The 20,637-nt window shown below is 34.7% G+C and overlaps 1 protein-coding gene across 1 annotated transcript; it reads right to left on the reverse strand.

Annotated features, from left to right (window-relative positions):
• Positions 1 to 16,630: 16,630 nt before the first annotated feature.
• LOC142520706 (uncharacterized) lies at positions 16,631 to 20,284 on the reverse strand. The gene is made up of 5 exons (XM_075623810.1): positions 19,938 to 20,284; positions 18,251 to 19,169; positions 17,894 to 17,989; positions 17,512 to 17,648; positions 16,631 to 17,097 (listed from the first exon to the last, which is right to left on the reverse strand). The coding sequence occupies exons 1-5, from the start codon at positions 20,144 to 20,146 to the stop codon at positions 16,929 to 16,931; spliced, it is 1,530 nt and encodes a 509-aa protein (XP_075479925.1). The 5' UTR covers positions 20,147 to 20,284; the 3' UTR covers positions 16,631 to 16,928.
• Positions 20,285 to 20,637: the final 353 nt, after the last annotated feature.

The following is a 20,637-nucleotide window of genomic DNA, read 5'->3' on the forward strand; positions in this document are numbered from 1 at the left end:
TTTAAACATATTCATATTCGTATCCATATTCATATCAACATATCCATGTCATCATATTCATAATCATATTAACATATCCATATTCGTATCAACATATTCATATTAGTGTCAACATATTCATATTCATGTTCTTGTTTTGTTGAATTCAGATCGTGATTGTGACTCGTATTCTTGATCGTATTGGGTGATGGATCCATCTAGAGAAATCCACAGTACTGGGCGATGGAGGACACCAGCAACACTCTCACCGGTCAACTGGGCCCTGGCCAATGTATTAACATATTCGTATTGGTATTCGTATCAACGGAAACACGATCGTCGGGCTCCCACTGAGACCATAACCCTCACGATATTTCCAACATGTAGTAGTCACAATCCCTTCACGTCCATCAACATTTCGTATTTCCATCACTTAATAAAAACATGCATATAATATCATTTTATTTTGAAACCAAGCATGCAACATATCTTTTAAATGTCCAATTTAAAACTTAATAATTTATGAACATTTAAAAATCATGATTTAACATATAAAATCCATAAACATCCAAAATCATTGAACATAATCATATTAGCACAGAAAACAGCATTCAGGACACTGCCATGACCTTTACTAATTTCTAGGTGTAAAATGACCGTTTTACCCCTGGACGTAAAATTTCACTTTTTGACATTTTCTTAATTTCTTTGACTCTAACATGTCTCAAATAATTATTTAAGCTTACATAAACTTTCTCATATTTTTATTTAGCATAAAACGAGGACTTTTAATTTATTTTTTAAATAAGACGTATTACTGCGTTTTAATCCCGAATTAAACCAAACCTTAATATAAAATTTCCAAATTAAAAAATTAGACTTTTAATAATTATTTAAGCTTAAACCTAATTTTTCATAATTTTATAAAGCTTAAAACTAGGCTTTTCAATTAACTCGTTAATTAGCGTTTCATGCGGCGATTAAATCCCGAATAAAACTAAAACTCCATATTTTGACCCCAAATTTTAAACATAGCATTTATTAGATTTATTATACCCTTTCAAGTCATGAGCCACATCCGTGGACCCATGGATTCATTTTTAGCCTTTTAATTTTCGAAATAGACATCTTATCGAACACACCGAGCCATCTCCTAATTTACTCAAGCCACGCCCGAGCCACCTCAAGCCAAACCCAAACCAACCCACCTAGAGACCCTACTGTGCAAGCCCAGCCCAAAAAACCAGTCTTGGCCCGCACAAAACACTTCTGAAACTTGGCCCAAAAACCTGCATGTGTGCATGTGTGACTCCTACCCTTCACCAGGACTCCTAGCCAACTAGGACACCCCCAGCTGGTTAACCCTCGACCCAACCTGACCCTAACAACCCTGGAACATGTCCAGACCAAACCCAGGCCAACCCCAAGCCCCAAAACCGAAGCCACCTTTCAGCAGCTGGTCATGGCCGAGAAAACCCACATGCACAAGGACTCTTGTTTTCTTGCTTAGCCACCTAACCCACGGACCAGCCCTTGAACCAGCCCCTCAAGCACCCTTCTAGGAACCTAAAGAGTCGACCTAGCCCAGCCCATAGCCCCCTGACCGAGTTTTTCCTCCCTGCAAAAGCAGCAACGCCCTGCGTATGCTTTCCCTTGGGCTCTCGGGTGGAGTCTTTCTTGGCAAGGACTCCTCCCAGCCCCTGGTTTTCGAGTCCTAGCGTGGCTAGGACTCTTCCCTTGACTCAACCATGTCCGTAGCTAGCCCTGGTCCCAAGCCGAACCCAAGACAAGCCCTCATGACCAAAATCGAACTCCTCCAACCACCATGACAGCAACTTGGTCCCAGCTTTTATTCCCGATCATGTGCAGTGTTTAGTGTGTGTCTAGACCCTTTAAAATGTGTAAAATCATGCCACTTTTTAATCCTATACATGGCAGCCCCTTCAGCACACTTGTATCATGATTTTGGATCAAAACAACATGCTTTAAAATTCATGTTTGCATAAAAACGAAAATACATCCAAGTGCAACTTATTTTTCATGCAATCCAATTTTAAATAAATACTATGGTGTGAATGATGAGTAAAAAGGAGAATATGGCGTGCCTTTGCGTATTAAACGCACGATTTTACATTGACAAATCGAAGAACGACGACGAGGAACGACGGCTTGAAAAACTCTAGCAAACTTGATGCTCTTCCCTTTTAAATTTCGAAACCTTTACTATCAAATTGGGAGGTGTTGTGCCGTGTGAAAATTGTAAGGGAGAGTTTGATTTGTTGAGGTAAAGTGGGGCGTGTGAATCCATAGGTAATTAAACACTAACAAAAGTTTAGGCCCATTAGAAAAAATAATTAGGCCCAAAAATGTTTAATTAAAATGCTAGAAATTATTTTGTTTAGAAAAGTTTGTTAATTTATTCGCCGGGTTGCCAAACGTTCGTATTTTTGTTGAAAAACCAACATCGATAAAAATTATGTCCCGGCGTATAAAATCACATCAAAATCATTTATTTTCAAAAATAAGAAAAATTATTACCCTTAATTTAAATAATTAAAAAAAATTGCTTAATAAAAACATTTCCTATTTTTCAGCCATCGGTCTCCGTTCCTCGATCGCAACTCGAATAACCTTTTAAAAATACATTTTAATGCAACCATGTAGAAAATATATTTTAAACATGCAAATATGCACAACATAATTAATTCATGCAATTAAAATAATTAATTAAAATACAAGAGAATTTAATAAATCGTATGCATGTGGTTCACGTGGACCTTTAAATTTTCGGGACGTTACATGAACTCTTCATCAGTTGGCCGGGCTTCTGAAGCTCTTCTGCTGAACTACCTATCAACTGAACTGGTCTTTGATATTTCAGTTGGACTGGTATAGTTTGGGCAATCAGTTGGTTCTTTGAGTCTCAATACTTTCAGTTTTGGCTCAGTAACTGATCAGTTCGAAGCCTAATCAGTTTCAGCTTTCTGCACACTTAGATAAATTCATTAGAAACAAAATAATAAGTTTTGTTAACATCACAAGCAAGATTACGAACATTAAATGTTCCAACAATTTCTCATTTTTTATTATCACAATACTTGTTAAAATAAAATGATTTAAAAAAATTTAAACTTTTAATAATTCTCCCCCTTTGTGAGAATAAAAAATATTTAAAACATTTAAATGAATAAAAAGAAATTTCTTTAGTTCGAGGGATAAACGGTTAAAAAACAATTAAAAACTCCCCCTCAAGAACTGAATTAAAAATTCCCCCTTAAAAATATAATTGTTTACGCGTTTAATGAAGTTTTGGCATATTTTAACATTCAAGCAGTTTGGGCAACAAATATTAAGACACCAGTTCAGTTACATAGAAACTAACTGAATAAACATGATGATTATTTAATCAAATACGCGTCACTTGTATCATACATTTGACCACACCAAAATGTTTAAGGGAAATGACAAAAAAATTAAACAACGTCAAATATCAGTCAGTTTATACATAATAGAATTTGATATACCAATAACTGGTTACCTTGAATGCTTTGAAATGTTGCATCGATCTTGAGTTTCTTTTCCAGAAGAACAGCTAATTGCCTTGGACTTGATCTCTGTGCTGGCTAACTGGTCTAGCTGACGCAAACTGGACTCAACGGATGTTGAACCGCATTGATAATCTACTTTGATCCGATATAACAATGAAGCGGCGGTAAACTGCTGATGATTAAGCTCCTGGTCATCCAACATTTCAGCTGGTAGTTGGTTTTCGTCTATTGATCAGCTGAACTAGTAGGCTGGCAACTGAAATATTATCCACTGATCATTTTAGCTATTCTGCTGTCAGTCTTGAACTCAAAACCCTGCAAATTGCTAAAACAACAAAAGACGGAGTCGAGAGAATTTGCTACAACTGATATTTGCAGTTGAACATGTTTAGATGCCAAACTTCTTAAGAATTCCTTCGTGTATTTGGTTTGACTGATAAAAGTACTAGTTTCTAGTTGCTTCACTTGCAGACCAAGAAAAAATGTCAGTCCACGCAACATGATCATCTCGAATTATCTTGCATTAACTTAGCAAACTTCTCGCATAATTCGGGTTAGTTGACCCAAAAATAATATCATCAACATAAATTTGTACAAGTAAAATATGATTGTTCTTTGTAAATTTAAACAAGGTTTTATCAACTGTTCCAACGGTGAAATCGTGATCAGTTAAAAAATTTGATAAAGTCTCATACCTAGACATGTCAAAATGGGTTGGCGGGGCGAGCCAGCCCGCCACCCGCCGCAACCCACCATTAGGCGGAGCGTGGCGGGCCTCTAAATGGTCAACCCAGCCCAACCCACCTTGGGCCGCGGGTTAGGCGGACCGACCCGCTTATTTTTTTAAGAAAAAAATCATAAACTTATTTCAGTCAAATAGTTTTATAAAATAATTAAAAAGATTGAAATAAGAAATTAAGAAAGCATACAACATAATCCATAAAAAGTAAAGTGTTTAAATCAAACATGAAGATTGAGACATGGAAGAGAACATAAAGTCGAGGAAAGAGACGGTTGTAAATTTTAAAAAATATTATTTCTTCAACAATATACATAATTAGCAAACCTCCGTCGGGTCCACAAAATTTCACTGCAACTCGTCGGACTTCAAATGAAACCACTATTGGGTTCACAAACAATTGTTATGCTTAAAAATTATTTTAAGATTCTGAATAAAATTTACAGGAATTTCTTCCCTTTTGTTTTCTTTATGTATATCTGTAAATTTTTTTTATTTTCTTTATGTATATTTTTTGTAAGTGTAAATATCAATAAATTTGTTGTAAGAGTAAATTATCAATATATTTGTTCTAAGACATGGAGGCGCATGAAACTTATTTCAATTTTTATATAAAATATAAAATTTTATCCTAATTTGGCGGGCCAGCCCGCCCTGTTTGGGCTCGACCCGTCTTGGCCCGCAACCCAAGCGGGCTCAGCCCATTTGGCCCGCCTCCAAACGGACAGCTATTTTATCAACACAATCCGTTCAATTTTTATAGCGGGGCGGGCCGACCCGACGGGCTTAACCCAATTTGACAAGTCTACTCATACCAAGCTCTGGGAGATTGTTTGGGACCATACAATGCTTTGTTCAAATAATAAACATGATCAGGAAAAGAATGATTACAAAACCTGGTGTTTGTTCAACATAGACTTCTTCCCGCAACTGACCATTTAGGAATGCACTTTTGACATCCATCTGGCCTACATTGAAGTCTTTGAAGGAGGCATAAGCGAGGAATATTCTTATTGCTTCCAGTCGTGCAACTGGTGCGTAAGTTTCATCGTAATCAATTCATTTATCTTGCCTGTATCCTCGTGCCACCAACCTTGCTTTGTTGTGCACAACTGAACCATCTTCATTCAGTTTGTTTCTGTAAACCCATTTTGTATTTATAATTGTTTTTGAAAGTGGTTTTGGAACTAAAGTCCAGACATTATTATGGGTAAACTGATTCAGCTCTTCTTGAATAGCATTTATCCAGTTAGGATCAGCTAGAGCTTCATCAGTTTTCTTTGGTTCAAGTTGAGAAAAAATGCTGAGTGCACAAAAAATTTGAACATTTGATTCCTAGTTCTTATCGGATCAGATGGATTACCTATCACCAAATCTTGTGGATGTGATTTATTTCATCTGTAGTTGGATCAATTTCAGCAACTGTTTCAGTTTGTAACTGAACATTTCTTTCAGTTTCAATTGCAACAGTTTCAGTTGGTATTTGAATAGCATCGCGTTTTTCCACCAACAGATTGTTAGGAACAGCTTCCTGTTCAACTGTTTGATCCATGACTTTTGGTTCTGGTGTTTGAAGGATGTTTCGATTGATGTGAACCTCGTCTTCACATTCATCTTCCAAACTGATTTCTGTAAAGAGATTAGTTAGCTCAACTGAATCAGTTGGCTTATCAATTAGTGCAGATTCATCAAATACAACATGAATTGATTTTTATACATTTAAAAGTACACTTATTAAACACCTTATAAGCCTTGCTAACTGATGAATAACTTAGAAATATTCTTTCAGCAGATTTAGCATCAAATGTTTTCAGATAAATTTTACCACTATTATGAATAAAACATCTGCAGCCAAATATTCTATAGTAGGACACCACACTTTGATGTTAACAAAACTTGTTATTTTATTTTTAATAAATTTACCTAAGTGCCAGAAATTGGAACTGATCAGGATTCGAACTGATCAGTTATCGAGCCAAAAATGAAGCTATCGAAATGCAAATTGAAAGCTTCAACTGAACACCCAAATTGAATCAGTTCAACTGAAATATCATAAGACTAGTTCAACTGATCGTCCAGTTGATAGGTAGTTCAGCAGAAGACCTTCAGAAGCCCGGTCAGCTGATGAAGAGCTCAACTGATGAAGAGCTCAGCTGACCAGTTCAACTGAAGCAGTGAAATCAGTCCAGCTGATGAGCCAACTGATTTCACCAAACCAATTCAAGATCAGTTCAACTGACCAGCTCAAAACATCAGTTAGGAATCAATCAGTTTGCAGAACACGACCAGCTTATCCAATGGGATCTAGTTGTGCGCACTGAGGAAAAGCTTTCGTCCAGTCAAAGGACAATAATAGACGTTGCAGTAGTGCTTAAAGCCAAAACGTTACAGAATGGTTGTCGGAAAGTATAGATATATTTCGAGGAACGGATTCAAAAATGCAACGGATAAAATAATTGAGTCTCACTATACGATCAAGCTTCGCACCTATAAATAGAAGATGAAGATCAGTGAAGACAAATGAATAAGAAGTGTGTGAAGTTCAAAAGAGAAACAAGGCATGCCAACTACTTAGTATAGAAGAAAAATTCTCAGTGTGTGAAAACACCTTCGTGTTGTATTCATAGTTCAGTTCTCATACACGCACACACACCATCACTCACATTTACAGAGAGTTGAGCTTATTGACTAGCTAAGTGAGTCTTGCACAAAGATGTAAAACTTGTGTCTGTAGTCTTTGGCACATAGACGTTAAACAAGTGTTCGCTAAAGATGTTGCTTTCAGTCTAGACCAGGAGTTCAGTTAGGCAGTGGTGCAAATCCTAAGCTGAGTGAGTTTGTACAAGATGTTGTATAAATCAAAGTCTTTTAATGGAACCTACCCGAGGTGGTAAAAGAGGTGACGTAGAAGCAGTTGAAATCTTCGAACATCCATAAACATATCTTCTATATTTAACTGCCTAACTTTCATTTTAAAATTGATTTGATCAGTTCAAGCTGTTATCAGCTCAATTCTCACCATAACTGAACTGATATATGCAAGAACTGATCCCTTTATTTCAGTTATTCAGTTTACACAAGTTGAAAGCTTTAAATTGATTAGCTTTCTTAACGAATGATTATTTCGAGTATTTTCTGCTTGGTTTAAAACCAAACTCGATCTAATTTATCGGTGTTTACATTCTTAAAAAATGAGCTACTGCAGCTCATTGAGAATACTGTGTTTGAATAACCTTCAAAGGTGCCCGAACCTATCCATCATTATTGCTTCTGCCCAAAATCTCTGAGATATACCAGAATGAGTAAGCATTGTTCTAGCTGCTTCTTTAAGAACACGATTTCTTCTTTCAGCTACACCATTTTGCTGAGGTGTTACAGCTGCTGAGAACTCATGCTTAATTCCAGTATTTTCTAAAAATTGAGAGAGATTTTGATTGAAAAATTTAGTCCCTCGATCTGACCTTATTCTATCAATTCCAACTGATTTTTCATTTAATAATCTTTTGAAAAGCTTAATTTGTTGTGCAGTAGTTTGGTCTTTTGATTTGATAAAAATAACTCAAGTAAATCTTGAAAAATCATCAATAATTATCATGGTGTATTTCATTCCCCCTAAACTCATGACTGTTATAGGACCAAAAAGATCCATATGCCGCAGTTCTAAGCATCTGGAGGAAGATTTACTATCCTTGTTTTTGAACGAAGATCTTATTTGTTTACAAAACTTACATCATGAACAAATTTTGTCTTTTGAGAAATCAATTTAGGCATACCAGTTACAAGATCATGATTATTCAGATGAGCGATGGATAAGAAGTGTGTGAAGTTCAAAAAAGAAACAGGGCATGCCAACTGCTTAGTATAGAATCAAAATTCTCAGTGTGTGAGGACACCTTCGTGTTGTATTCATAGTTCAGTTCTCATACACGCACACATACCATCACTCACATTTACAGAGAGTTGAGCTTATTAACTAGCTGAGTGAGTCCTGCACAAAGATGTAAAACTTGTGTCTGTAGTCTTTGACACATAGACGTTAAACAAGTGTTGGCTGGAAGATGTTGCCTTCAGTCCAGACCAGGAGTTCAGTTAGGGAGTGGTGTAAGTCCTAAGCTGAGTGGTTTTGTACAAGATTTTGTATAAATCAAAGTTTTCTAATGGAACCTACCCGAGGTGGTAGAAAGAGTGATGTAGGAGCAGCTAAAGTCTTCGAACATTCATAAACATATCTTGTGTATTTAACTGCCTAACTTTCATTTTAAAACTTATTTGATCAGTTAAAGCTTTTATCAGCTTAGTTCACACCATAACTGAACTGATATATGCAAGAACTGATCTCATTATTTCAGTTATTCAGTTTACACAAGTTGAAAGCTTTAAATTGATTTGCTTTCTTAACGAAGGATTATTTCGAGTATTTTTCGCTTGGTTTAAAACTAAACTCGATCTAATTCATCGTTCTTTATAATCTTAAAAAAATGAGCTACTGCAGCTCATTGAGAATACTATGTTTGAATAACCTTCAAAGGTGCTCGAACCTATCCATCATTACTGCTTCTACCCAAAATCTCTGAGATATACCAGAATCAGCAACATTGTTCTAGTTGCTTCTTTAAGTGCACGATTTCTTCTTTCAGCTACACTAATTTGCTGAGGTGTTCCAGCTGCTGAGAACTCATGCTTAATTCCAGTATTTTCTAAAAATTGAGAGAGATTTTGATTGACAAATTCAGTCCATCGATCTGGCCTAATTCTGTCAATTCCAACTGATTTTTCATTTAATAATATTTTGAAAAGCTTAATATGTTGTGCAGTAGTTTGGTCTTTTGATTTGAGAAAAAAACTCAAATAAATCTTGAAAATTCATCAACAATTATCAAGGTGTATTTCATTCCTCCTAAACTCATGACTGGTGTAGGACTAAAAAGATCCATATCCAGCAGTTCTAAGCATCTAGAGGAAGATTTACTACCCTTGTTTTTGAACGAAGATCTTATTTTTATCAAACTGACATACTGAACAATTTTGTCTTTTGAGAAATCAATTTTAGACAGACCAGTTACAAGATCATGATTACTCAGATGAGCGATGGATAAGAAGTGTGTGAATTTCAAAAGAGAAACACGGCATTCCAACTGATTATTTTAGAAGCAAAATTCTCAGTATGTGAGAACACATTCGTGTTGTATTCATAGTTCAGTTCTCATATAAGCGCACACACCATCACTCACATTTACAGAGAGTTGAGCTTATTGACTAGCTGAGTGAGTCTTGCACAAAGATGTAAAACTTGTGTCTGTAGTCTTTGACACATAGACGTTAAACAAGTGTTGGCTGGAAGATGTTGCCTTCAGTCTAGACCAGGAGTTCGGTTAGGCAGTAATGTAAGTCCTAAGCTGAGTGGGTTTGTAAAAGGTTTTGTATAAATGAAAGTCTTCTAATGGAACCTACCCGAGGTGGTAGAAGAGGTGACGTCGGAGCAGCTGACGTCTTCGAACATCCATAAACATATCTTGTGTATTTAATTGCCTAACTTTCATTTTAAAATTGATTTGATCAGTTCAAGTTGTTATCAGCTTAGTTCTCGCCATACCTCAACTGATATATGCAAGAACTGATCCCTTTATTTCATTTTACACAAGTTAAAAGCTATAAACTGATTAGCTTTCTTAACGAATGATTATTTCGAGTATTTTTCGCTTGGTTTAAAAACCAAACTCAATCTAATTCATTGGTATTTACATTCTTAAAAAATGAGCTACTGCAGCTCATTCAGAATATTGTGTTTGAAGAACCTTCAAAGGTGCCTGAACCTATCCATCATTACTGCTGCTGCCCAAAATATCTGAGATATACCAGAATCAGCAAACATTGTTCTACCTGCCCCTTTAAGAGCACGATTTCTTCTTTCGGCTACACCATTTTGCTGAGGTGTTCCAGCTGCTGAGAACTCATGCTTAATTCCAGTATTTTCTAAAAATTGAGAGAGATTTTGATTGACAAATTCAATCCCTCGGTCTGACCTTATTCTATCAATTCCAACTGATTTTTCATTTAATAATCTTTTGAATAGCTTAATCTGTTGTGCAGTAGTTTGGTCTTTTGATTTGAGAAAAATAACAAGTAAATCTTGAAAATTCATCAACAATTATAAATGTGTATTTCATTCTCCCTAAACTCATGACTGGTATAGGACCAAAAAGATCCATATGCAGCAGTTCTAAGCATCTGGATGAAGATTTAATACCCCCTTTTTTTTTTGAACGAAGATCTTATTTGTCTATCAAACTGACATACTGAACAAATTTTGTCTTTTGAGAAATCAATTTTAGGTAGACCAGTTACAAGATCATGATTACTCAGATGAGCGATGGATTTGAAATTCAGGTGGTTCAATATTTTATGCCACAACCGGTTTTTAGAAGATTTTTATGCTATAAAATAAACTGGTGCATTAGGTTGATTAGTCCAACTTACCTTGTAAGTGTTACCAATCGATTTCCATTTATGATGATGTCATCAGTTTAGTTTTTAACTGTGCAGGTGTGTTTGTTGAACTGAACTAAAAAATTGTTGTCACATAACTGACTGATGATAATCAAGTTATATTTCAGATTGTCAACGAGTAAGATATCATTAATAATAATATTACAATGGATAAGCTTACACTTACTCACAGTTCTACCTTTTGAGTTGTCTCCAAAATTGATGTTTGGAAATGAGTATTTGATCACTTGGGATAGCAAATCAGCATCTCATGTCATATGTCATGAGCATCCACTGTCCAAATACCAAATTGATTTTTTCGTTGATGTTCATGTTATCTGCAATCACACAACGAATGATTTTGGTACTTACATCTATTTGGGTCCTAAACTCATTAGTCCTTTAGAAACCCAGACTTGGATCAGTCTGACTGACTTTTCAGTCGTTGTGTTCCAAATGATTTTCCTCGACTTGTGTATTTGATGTGTTGTGTGCAGATGAAACAATATATTTTTTAACATTTTTCAACTGGTTTTTCATCCGATATCTTTTCTGAAAAGGCTTAATGTTATAGTAATTGGAATACCTGCTTCTATAGTTCTGATTTTTATAGCTGAACCATTTAGGTGACCATCTTCATGAATCAGTTGAACTCGTAGGGCTATATCCAATTCCATACCTTTTAACCTTGTTCTTGTCTTCAATCGGTTGCACATCAAAGTTTACTTGGTTCTGAAAATTCATGTATCATAGTTGATTTTACAAAGTGAATATACTTTCCTTTGCACTCATTCAAATTTAGCATAATATCACTTACAGATGATTCATAATGGCTATTAAATCCTAAATCAGTTTTATCAGTAACTGATTTCTGTAAATCATGCATTGCAGCCTGCGTGACTGATGACTTATTCAGAGCTTGAATCAGATCAGTTTGTCTTGAATTTTCAAGCTTCAACCGCCAAATCATAGATTGGTTCTCAATCATTTCAGCTTTCTGCTTAACAATCTTCTTTTTTAGACTGAACAATTCAACTGATTCATCAGTTTTAGTTTTGTTGTCTTGGGGATCAATTTGCTTACCATCGGCTTTCTCAAATGAGAGAGCAAGCTTGTGATACTAATTAATCATGTCATGCAATGTGAAAATGATTTCTTCTCGTGTAAAATCAGTTGAATTGAAATCAAATACATGTTCACTGCTTGATTCCAGTTCTGCATCATTGACAATTAAGCACTTTATTTCATCTTTATCGCTAGAGCTGCTCGAGATCTCATAATCTAATTCATCAGTATTAGTTTCTGCCCATTTGGATTCGCTTTCTTCAACTAATAGGACTTCATGTTTCTTTGTGAATAATCTTTGATCATTCTTATCTCTTCTTCTGCGCTCATCTGACTTCTTTCCCTTTTCAGTTGAATATCGACTGTCTTTTTTTGGCTTAGGACAATCAGCGATGAAATGTCCTGTTTTGCCACAGTTGTAGCAAGAATTTGGCTCTTCCTTAGAAGTGTTCTTTTGATATTGTTTTTGGAAAGAACCTTGATTTCTTCTCATGAATCTTCCAAACTTTTTTATGAATAATGACATGACGTCATTACTAATCTGTTTTACAGTCTTTTCCGCTGAATCAGTTTGTTCCAGTTTCATGCCACAGAGATCAGATGTAACCGGTGGTGTTGAAGGTTCTCATTCTCTCGTCTGCGGTTCGAATTCATAGGCTTTAAGATCCGAAAACAAGTCGTGTAATTCCACCTTGTTCAAATCCTTGGATTCTCTCATTGCCATGGTTTTGACATCTCATTCTTTGAGAATACTCTCTTTTGTTTGCTTGTTGCCTTCGCATAACTGAATCAGTTTCTCCCAAATTTCTTTGGCTGTTCTGCACATCTTTATATTACTGAATGTGATCTTGTCCAGTTTTTTGTACAGAATATCATTTTCTACATTGTCCAAGTTGGCGTTCCTATTGTCTTCAGCTGTCCATTCTTCTCGTGGTTTTCAATGCGATGGGGTGCTCTAGTTGTACTTGCTTTTAATATTTTCATTGTTCCGTCAGATATGACGTATCACGTATCATCATCTTGTGTAGCTAAATGAGCCTACATTCTGATATTCCAAGCATCGAATTCTTCTCTAGAAAACATGAGAATTTTATTGAAAGACGACACGGTGATCAGATGTCTGAATAAAAATTATTCAGAAACAAGATTGAAAATTGCTCTGATACCACTTGTTAGGATCGATTTGACGGATGAAAGTGTTTAGAAGGGTGGGTTGAATAAACACTTCAAGATTTTCGAATATTTTTCAATTGGGTGAATAAGTTTAGTGATAAACTAAATTCAAGAATCTTGTTCTCAATGTCAATCAGTTAACTAATGTAGTGTAGAAATAAACTGACGGACATATTGAATACTCAAAGAATAATTTAAACAATGAACACGAAGATTTTATAGATGTTCAAATACTTCAAATGCTCCTATGTCACCCCTTCTATCACAAGGATATGATTTCAATAAAATACTTTGATTGATTACAGAAACTTAAATAACTCACTTCAATTTGGTATTAAACACTGTCAAACTGAAACTCTTAGTATCTTTACAAATTTATCAGTATACAACTGATTTTCTTATATTAGCACAACTGATCTTAAAGATTGAATATAACAAAGTGATGTGCTAGTGCTTTTGCTCATATGATAGCCTGAAAACTATGAATACTTCTGTTGAGGTTTTCTATATGGATATCGAGATTGAACTTGTAAGCTTGAATTCATAATTCACTCAGAAAATTGTGCAAAAGTTTTTGCCTCAGCTGATCTCCACGGTTATTTATTGGTTTTGTTCCAACAGTAACATTGAATGCGTTTAAATGACTTATATCTGTTGGTTTGCCCTTTCTGAACGTGTCAACATTCTTTTGACAATAATATAATGTGGCGTTCTGATATGAGGCTCTCCCACTACAAGTAAAAGTCTTATTCTGTACAAATTGTCCGTTATTGGCTACGCTATTAACTGATGATGTGTCAAACTGCTTATTAGTTGACTATATAGCCGATCAGTTGAGCTGACTGTATAACCGATAAGCCTTAACTGATAGTTCAGTTAACTATAAAGATTTAGTTAGATTCGATCAGTTCGATTGCCTTTGATTATTTAGCGCATTTATTATCAGTTCGGGCAATTTCAGTTAGAATAAGTTCAGTTGAACCAATCAGTTCTGCAATCTTCAATCACTTAATTTGTCAAACTCCAAAATTATGATTCCAATACAATTTAACAATATATTTTCTTCAATCTTGATGAATCCTTCTTTTATAGGTGTTGGTATCCAACATTAATAAATTAAGTCGGTACTTACAAATGTACTGAATACCCGAAAATTGTGTAGAAGGTGTCACTTGTCTTTGTCTTGTTTCCGAAACTAGTAATGGCCAATTTAATTTTGTTGGAAACTACCCGAAAGAGGTAATCAACGGATCCTTTATTCTTCCTTCTTGATGACAGTTCAATCTTTTACAGAGATAACTAATAATTTTCTTCAGAGAATATCATTAGATCAGTTTGTGGATTGGTCTGTTCTGAACATAATTAAGACCGACGTATAAGATAAATTTCATTAGACAACCCGGTTGTCTGTCTGTCTCATCTTGTATCATAGTAGTTGATCATCACATGTTTGATTTAGCTTGATGGTCTTTCAGCAATATTCTTGTCAGTTCAATTCAATATTTCCGCATTTATGAATTTCGACTAAATCATATCAATTTAGTTTGTGATCACCAAAACTGATATTCAAAATTTTATGTTAACAATTCTTTTTTGATGATTAATTATCTCGATACTCTTATGCCTTCCTTCATAAAAATGTCAAGATTCATCCCTAAATCCAAGAGTTTTATTTTTTAAAAAAAATCTATTAATCGTTTATATACCTAATTTTTATATCGTATAATTATGTCTTAATAATTTCGAATTTATTATTTACATCTATTTTAGTCACTCCATTTTTCAAGTGCTTTCCGTTTATTCATACTTTAAAATTAAGGCACACAATTTTTATCATTAAAATTAAATCATGTACTTAATGATATTCCTAATTATTTTTTCACATACATAGACAAACGAACGAGTAAAAATAACAATTAAGATGTAAGATGATTTTGGAAACTTTAAATTAGTTTACCATAGCATTATAATTTCATATTTAATTTAATATAAGTACATTTGAGAGGTGGAAATGAGTATAGTATCAAAAAACTAATTACAAATTAACTCACTTAATACACCTAGGTTACGTTTTGTACGAGGGATTAGGTGTGTTTATAGTTTTTAAACCCACCTAATCCCATGTTTGGTAAGATTTTTATTTAACCAAGTCAATCTCTACTATAAATAATTAGGTTATATTAACTGATATAAAATAATCACTGCTCACCCCCTAGGATTATTTATCCAACTCTTAATCCATCATATTTTTCCAATTTTACCATTATCCTATATCCAAACTCACCACCACTTACCGCCACCGACCAACGTCGCTGTCGGCCGACCACTGCCGCCGCCGCCGCCATCGAAGTAGATGGGCAATTTTGTCAATTCATCAAAAGATTCTTAATTATCACATTCTTAACCATTATACCAAACATAATATTATTTTATCATTATATATTATATTTTTATTTCTATCATTCTTTTTATCATTTCTCTCTTAATTATTTCATAATTTTATCCTTCAACCAAACGTAATCCTATTGATAAAACTTCTAATCAAATAATTTTTATTGAAAAAATCTATTGAGCTAGGTCATGGTGGTGGCCACTGGGTTGGACTTAGAGATAAGAGATGATTTTAGGGATTGAGATTGGATGGGAAGAATCATGTTTAATTATTTAGTTGAATTGATGACACATGTTATAAAATACTATAATATGTTATTTAAGTCAATCGTGGTTTTGTTGGGTTGGGATAATTTTTCATGTTAGGAAGAACTGTCCAAACATAGGTTTGATCTGCTATAGAGCTTAAAATATTGGAGTTGCACTGTTACGATCAATTATAACTTTTGATAAAGTGGCAAGCATTCGATCTTATAATTGATAACAGAGACAAGGTCATGAGTTTGATTCTCATTGATTGCAAGTAACGCAATTATTGTGAGAGAGATTGTTGAGGTGCAATAATTTTCTCTACTGGGTAGAGTAATCGAAATGTGACGCTTGAACTATTATATGATTTAAAATATTTGAATTTCTCTATTTCCACCAGCTATAACTTTTGATAATGCAACAATCGTTCGATCCGACAGATTTGACATGGTAAAATCCACTATTCTGTTAATTTATTTTTATTTTTTTTCTTTTATGATTATATTTGGGTGAAAAAAATATCTTTTCTGATTAGACATAGAGTTGTCATTATATCAAAATCAAAGAAAAATATATTTAAAAGTACCACATGGATAAGTGAGTGAACATATAATAGTTTTGATCATAATGTTTTCTATCTATTATATTTTGATTTGTTTAATTGATAAATACTCGTAAACATTATGATATTCAAACGGTTTTAAATTTTATAATCATGTTTTCAATCATTAATCACCCACCGTAACACACAAACGCTTTTCTAATAATTTTCAAATATACTAGAGAATACTAAATACATTGGACTAGTATCTTTATGTTTACGATTTCTTTACCACGACACAAAAAAGGGCGAAAATACCAGGATTAGGAATTATTTTATCAAAATATGATCTTGTAGAAAATGTATTACAAGTGTACTTATTTGTTGTATATTTGGCTTAGAAAGGAAGATAGATTTATGAGGGCAAAGTGGAAACAATACTAGAACACACACAAAAAAAAAAAAAAAAAAACCACATTTAATCTGCATAACTATAGAGTAATTGGTTGCGTTTTTATATCGTTATAGTTTTAAGATAAATAAAATTATAAAGAAGTAAATAAAATAATACAACACCTAATCGACCACAGGGTTATGCATACAACAGAGACGTATACTGATAGTGATTGAATTCAAAAGAAAAACAAAAGGGTTACAATTGAACCACTACTTGATTCTTACTCGCTCTCTTCCGCCCTCACAGGATTAGCAGCAAGCAACACACAGATTCAAGTACGTTTCACTTTGTAATTCTTACTCACTCAGTCTTCTCTTCAAGATCACCGTCTGATAAACCATTGCCAGTCTCGATGGATTTTGGTTCAGGACTCCTGATATCCTTCGAGATCAGAGAAGATGGCTTTATTAGCATCAAAACGTTGTCTTCGTCAAATACTTCATCCGCATCCTCAGAAGAGTAGGCATATCTACCAAGAAAACAAGCAATTAAAAATTGGTTCAGTCCCTTGACAATACTTGATGTTTCTTATGCTGCGCTCTTAAGGAGGTGTAGGTTGGAGAAGGATGACAACGATTACTAAGCCGTTCTGATTCTGAAATTTACAAACTAAAGATGAAAATTTTCAAGACATGCTTGATTGGGTTCACACTTCGCATTCCATTCAATTTGTAACGAAGGAACAAACATTTTCGTTTGTGTTTTTAGCACTGTAGATACCTAAAATGAAATAAATAGCACAGTGGCAACCATGGCACTATGGCAGGTATCATGGCTGAGCATTAAGATATATTCCACAAATGATGGCTACAAGAATGCAAGAGCTATAAATGCTTCATTATAGATTTAATCACCAATGAATAAATCAAAACAAAAAACATACCTCATTGAAGTCTGAGATGGCGCCCATAGAGCGCAGATGACACACAACAGAGAAAAAGACAAAACTTGCCAAAAAGCAGGAATGATCCATGCATTCTGCCACCGCTCATTGTATATATCATTGGACTTGAAATAAAGCTGCAAAAATTCGAGGCTTAAGCATGCAATAACATGGTAAAGCCATTCAATTTTACATGCGACATACAATTGTAAAAGTTCAAGCAATGTTTTCTCTCTCAATATTATTATTAAATTTTTAATAGTGATGTATCTCAAAAGAAAAAGATGAAGAGAGAATTCGGATTTGGATAAATTGCTGTGTCAAATCCTCAGCCTCATGGTGTGACAGAATCACCATTTGAAAAATATAGTACCAACAATACCTCATAGCATATCCAACCAACTGACACAATAACCGCAACTGCTAATGCATTTGTAAACTTTCTGTAAATATCTAATTTGGCATTCATCCTCCTAGCCTGTAACATTAAGCAACAAACAGAATGACAAAGTCAATATTAATATTCAATCCAGCTCTGTCGAAAAACGATTCTCTAAACATTGAATTTAATACAGGAAAGGAGGAGATGGGATGAGGACAGAGCTAAAAAAATTTGAACATTGGAATGTAAAAAGATGAACTACCAATAAAGCTAAAGAGTAAGAAAGGGCCAGACAACAAGATGTATCATTTATGCAAGGCAGTATACAATATATAAAAGCCACCTACACCCCAGTACCTGAAGCTTATTCAGAGTTGACGAGAGAGAGGTAAATACCCAAAGAATGAAAAAAGCATCCAAAATTGCCACGGGAAGGATAAAAAACAGGATAGCCTTTCCTGAATGATCACTCACAGCCCCAACGTTTTCAATCAATTCGAGAACTTCCGATGCCACGAAGAAAGTTCCTCCGAGCAAAAGAACTTTTGAAGTCAAACCACCTAAGGTTGGTCTGACAACACCATAACCCATAGAAACAATGAGGATGATCAATCGTGATATGGTACGCTTCACAGTTCCAAAGGTCACTGCCCAGACGGTTATCCCAGTAGGCCTGACTCCAGTTTCATTGAACTCAATATAATCAAAATACCAGAAGGCCATCTCAAACATTCCCAATGTAATCACAAGTGTGATACAGTTTTGCAATGGAAGAACTTCTCTCCAGAATCTGGCATACTGTAAAAACCAAAAGATGCCAAGCACCACAAAAGCAAGAGACATGAACCCATAGAAATCCATAAGAGGAGCCATTCTACCAGGTAGGTAACCAGTAGGATTTTTCCAGACAGTTTTCCCATCAACAACCACCTCTTTAAGTCTTGGATCACAATGAATAAAGTACAGGTTATACATTCCAGTTTTTGTAATCTGAATGGATCTGGGCTGCAGAGTAGTCTCTGTCTTATCGACATCAAATGATGCACCAAACACCTTAGGCCAACCTGGATTATTTGTCGATGGCCGGTTAATGATTTGGCCTTCTGTACAGACTCCAAGTTTTGCAAGATCTGCTGTGCAGCACACAGCTCTTTGACCTCCATAGGCAGAACCCCCTATGGTTTCCCTATCATCCACCTCAAATACAATTGTATGGACTGATCCTGAACTGAAATTAGAAAGCTCCAAAGACCTCCGGAATACGATGTTTTCAAAGCTGATTCAGAATAAAATTGATGTGATCAGATATTGACTGAGAGAAAAATGACTAGAATCTATAGGGGAAAATGGATTTTGGAGAAAGTAAATAACTCCAAGTAATAATAATGCTATTTCACAACATTGGTCGCAACACCAATGGCTTCCATTGCAGCAAGGAAGTTAAAAAGCAGTAAATCCAGAACAAGCTAAGTTCCAAGTTGGCGGTAAGTTAATCAATGTGACATAAAATCAATCGATCACTTCAATAGAGTTTATTTGGTAAAATTTCTCCCACTCTTAACTTTTTAAGATCGTTCCTATAATAATAGTCGCTGCTGTAAATAAAATAATAATTTCACCATTTTCGATTCAGTAGACTTGCAAATAATCTCTCTCTGAAGAGATTAATACCATTATCGACAACTGAGTGTCAATTACAACTCAGACTAACTAAAAATGATTAAACATTTTTAAAGTCATGGAACAAAAACGTAAACTAACTAAAGCGTCCATTCTGAAGAATATAATAATCCTACTCGCTCGATCTCATCATATATTTGAATAACCAGGAGTTTGGTTATTTCAAAGTCAAGTTTCTACAAAGATCTAAGAATAACAACACTGATTACCCAACCACAAGATCAAATGCCAGACACCCTTCCCATTGACTCCTCGATGCACCGCAACAATAAAAGGAAATAAGCAAATTCAGCAAGACATTTTTTTTTTTTGGCAAAAGAGGGAAAAAAAAAAAGAGTTCAAGTCAATCTGAAGCAATACTCACCGAATGAAAGAGACGCCGGGTGAGGATTCATTAAATTCAGGAGCAGAAGAGTAAATCCCCTCACTCCCACCGTGAACAACGAACGTATTGCCTTTGGCGACGAATATCTCCCCGGCGTACCCATGCACCGACGCTTCAATGCGCGGGATACGGAGCAGCAGCAACGCCGCCAAGGGTAGAATGGTGATGAAAGAGCTCAAATGCTGCATCGCAATTAACTTTCTGTGGATCTGCTGACACCTAGGAAAGAGATCTCCGGTGAAGGAATTCAGACTCAGAGGAGACACAATAGCGACTGCCCGACTAGCGTGGTCAGGTATCACGACTCTGGTTATATCTTACAGGTTAATTTCGGTGGGTATAATGTAAAGTATTATTTAAAAATGACTCAATTTGAATCCGATCCAACTTAAAAATTTTCAGCTCGAACACAACTCGATTAACTCGATTTTTTTTAAAATTTTAAAATTTAAATAATATTCAAAAAATAATAATAATATTTTAATTTAAATACAAAATAACAAAAACTTTCTTATATAAATGATTTAAATTTAAAAATCCAATAGTAAAAAAATAAAATATATTTACTAAATTAAATAAACAATTATTTAAAAACTAAAAATATATATAAAATGAATATTAAATTATGAAAATTTATGATATAAATATACAATAAATATTTTTCAGAAATACAATATAT

The sequence above is a fragment of the Primulina tabacum genome, chromosome 12 (assembly GCF_025594145.1).
Source record: "Primulina tabacum isolate GXHZ01 chromosome 12, ASM2559414v2, whole genome shotgun sequence".
NCBI classification, from domain to species: domain Eukaryota; kingdom Viridiplantae; phylum Streptophyta; class Magnoliopsida; order Lamiales; family Gesneriaceae; genus Primulina; species Primulina tabacum.

Bases quoted from the DNA above. Each gene is read 5' to 3' on its own strand.
- LOC142520706 (XM_075623810.1), bottom strand. From the start codon at position 20,146: ATGCAGCATTTGAGCTCTTTCATCACCATTCTACCCTTGGCGGCGTTG. The intron at 19,170-19,937 runs GTGAGTATTGCT...ATTCTGAATCAG, and splicing joins CCCGGCGTCTCTTTCATTCG to CTTTGAAAACATCGTATTCC. The intron at 17,649-17,893 runs GTATTGTTGGTA...GAATTTTTGCAG, and splicing joins TTGGTTGGATATGCTATGAG to CTTTATTTCAAGTCCAATGA.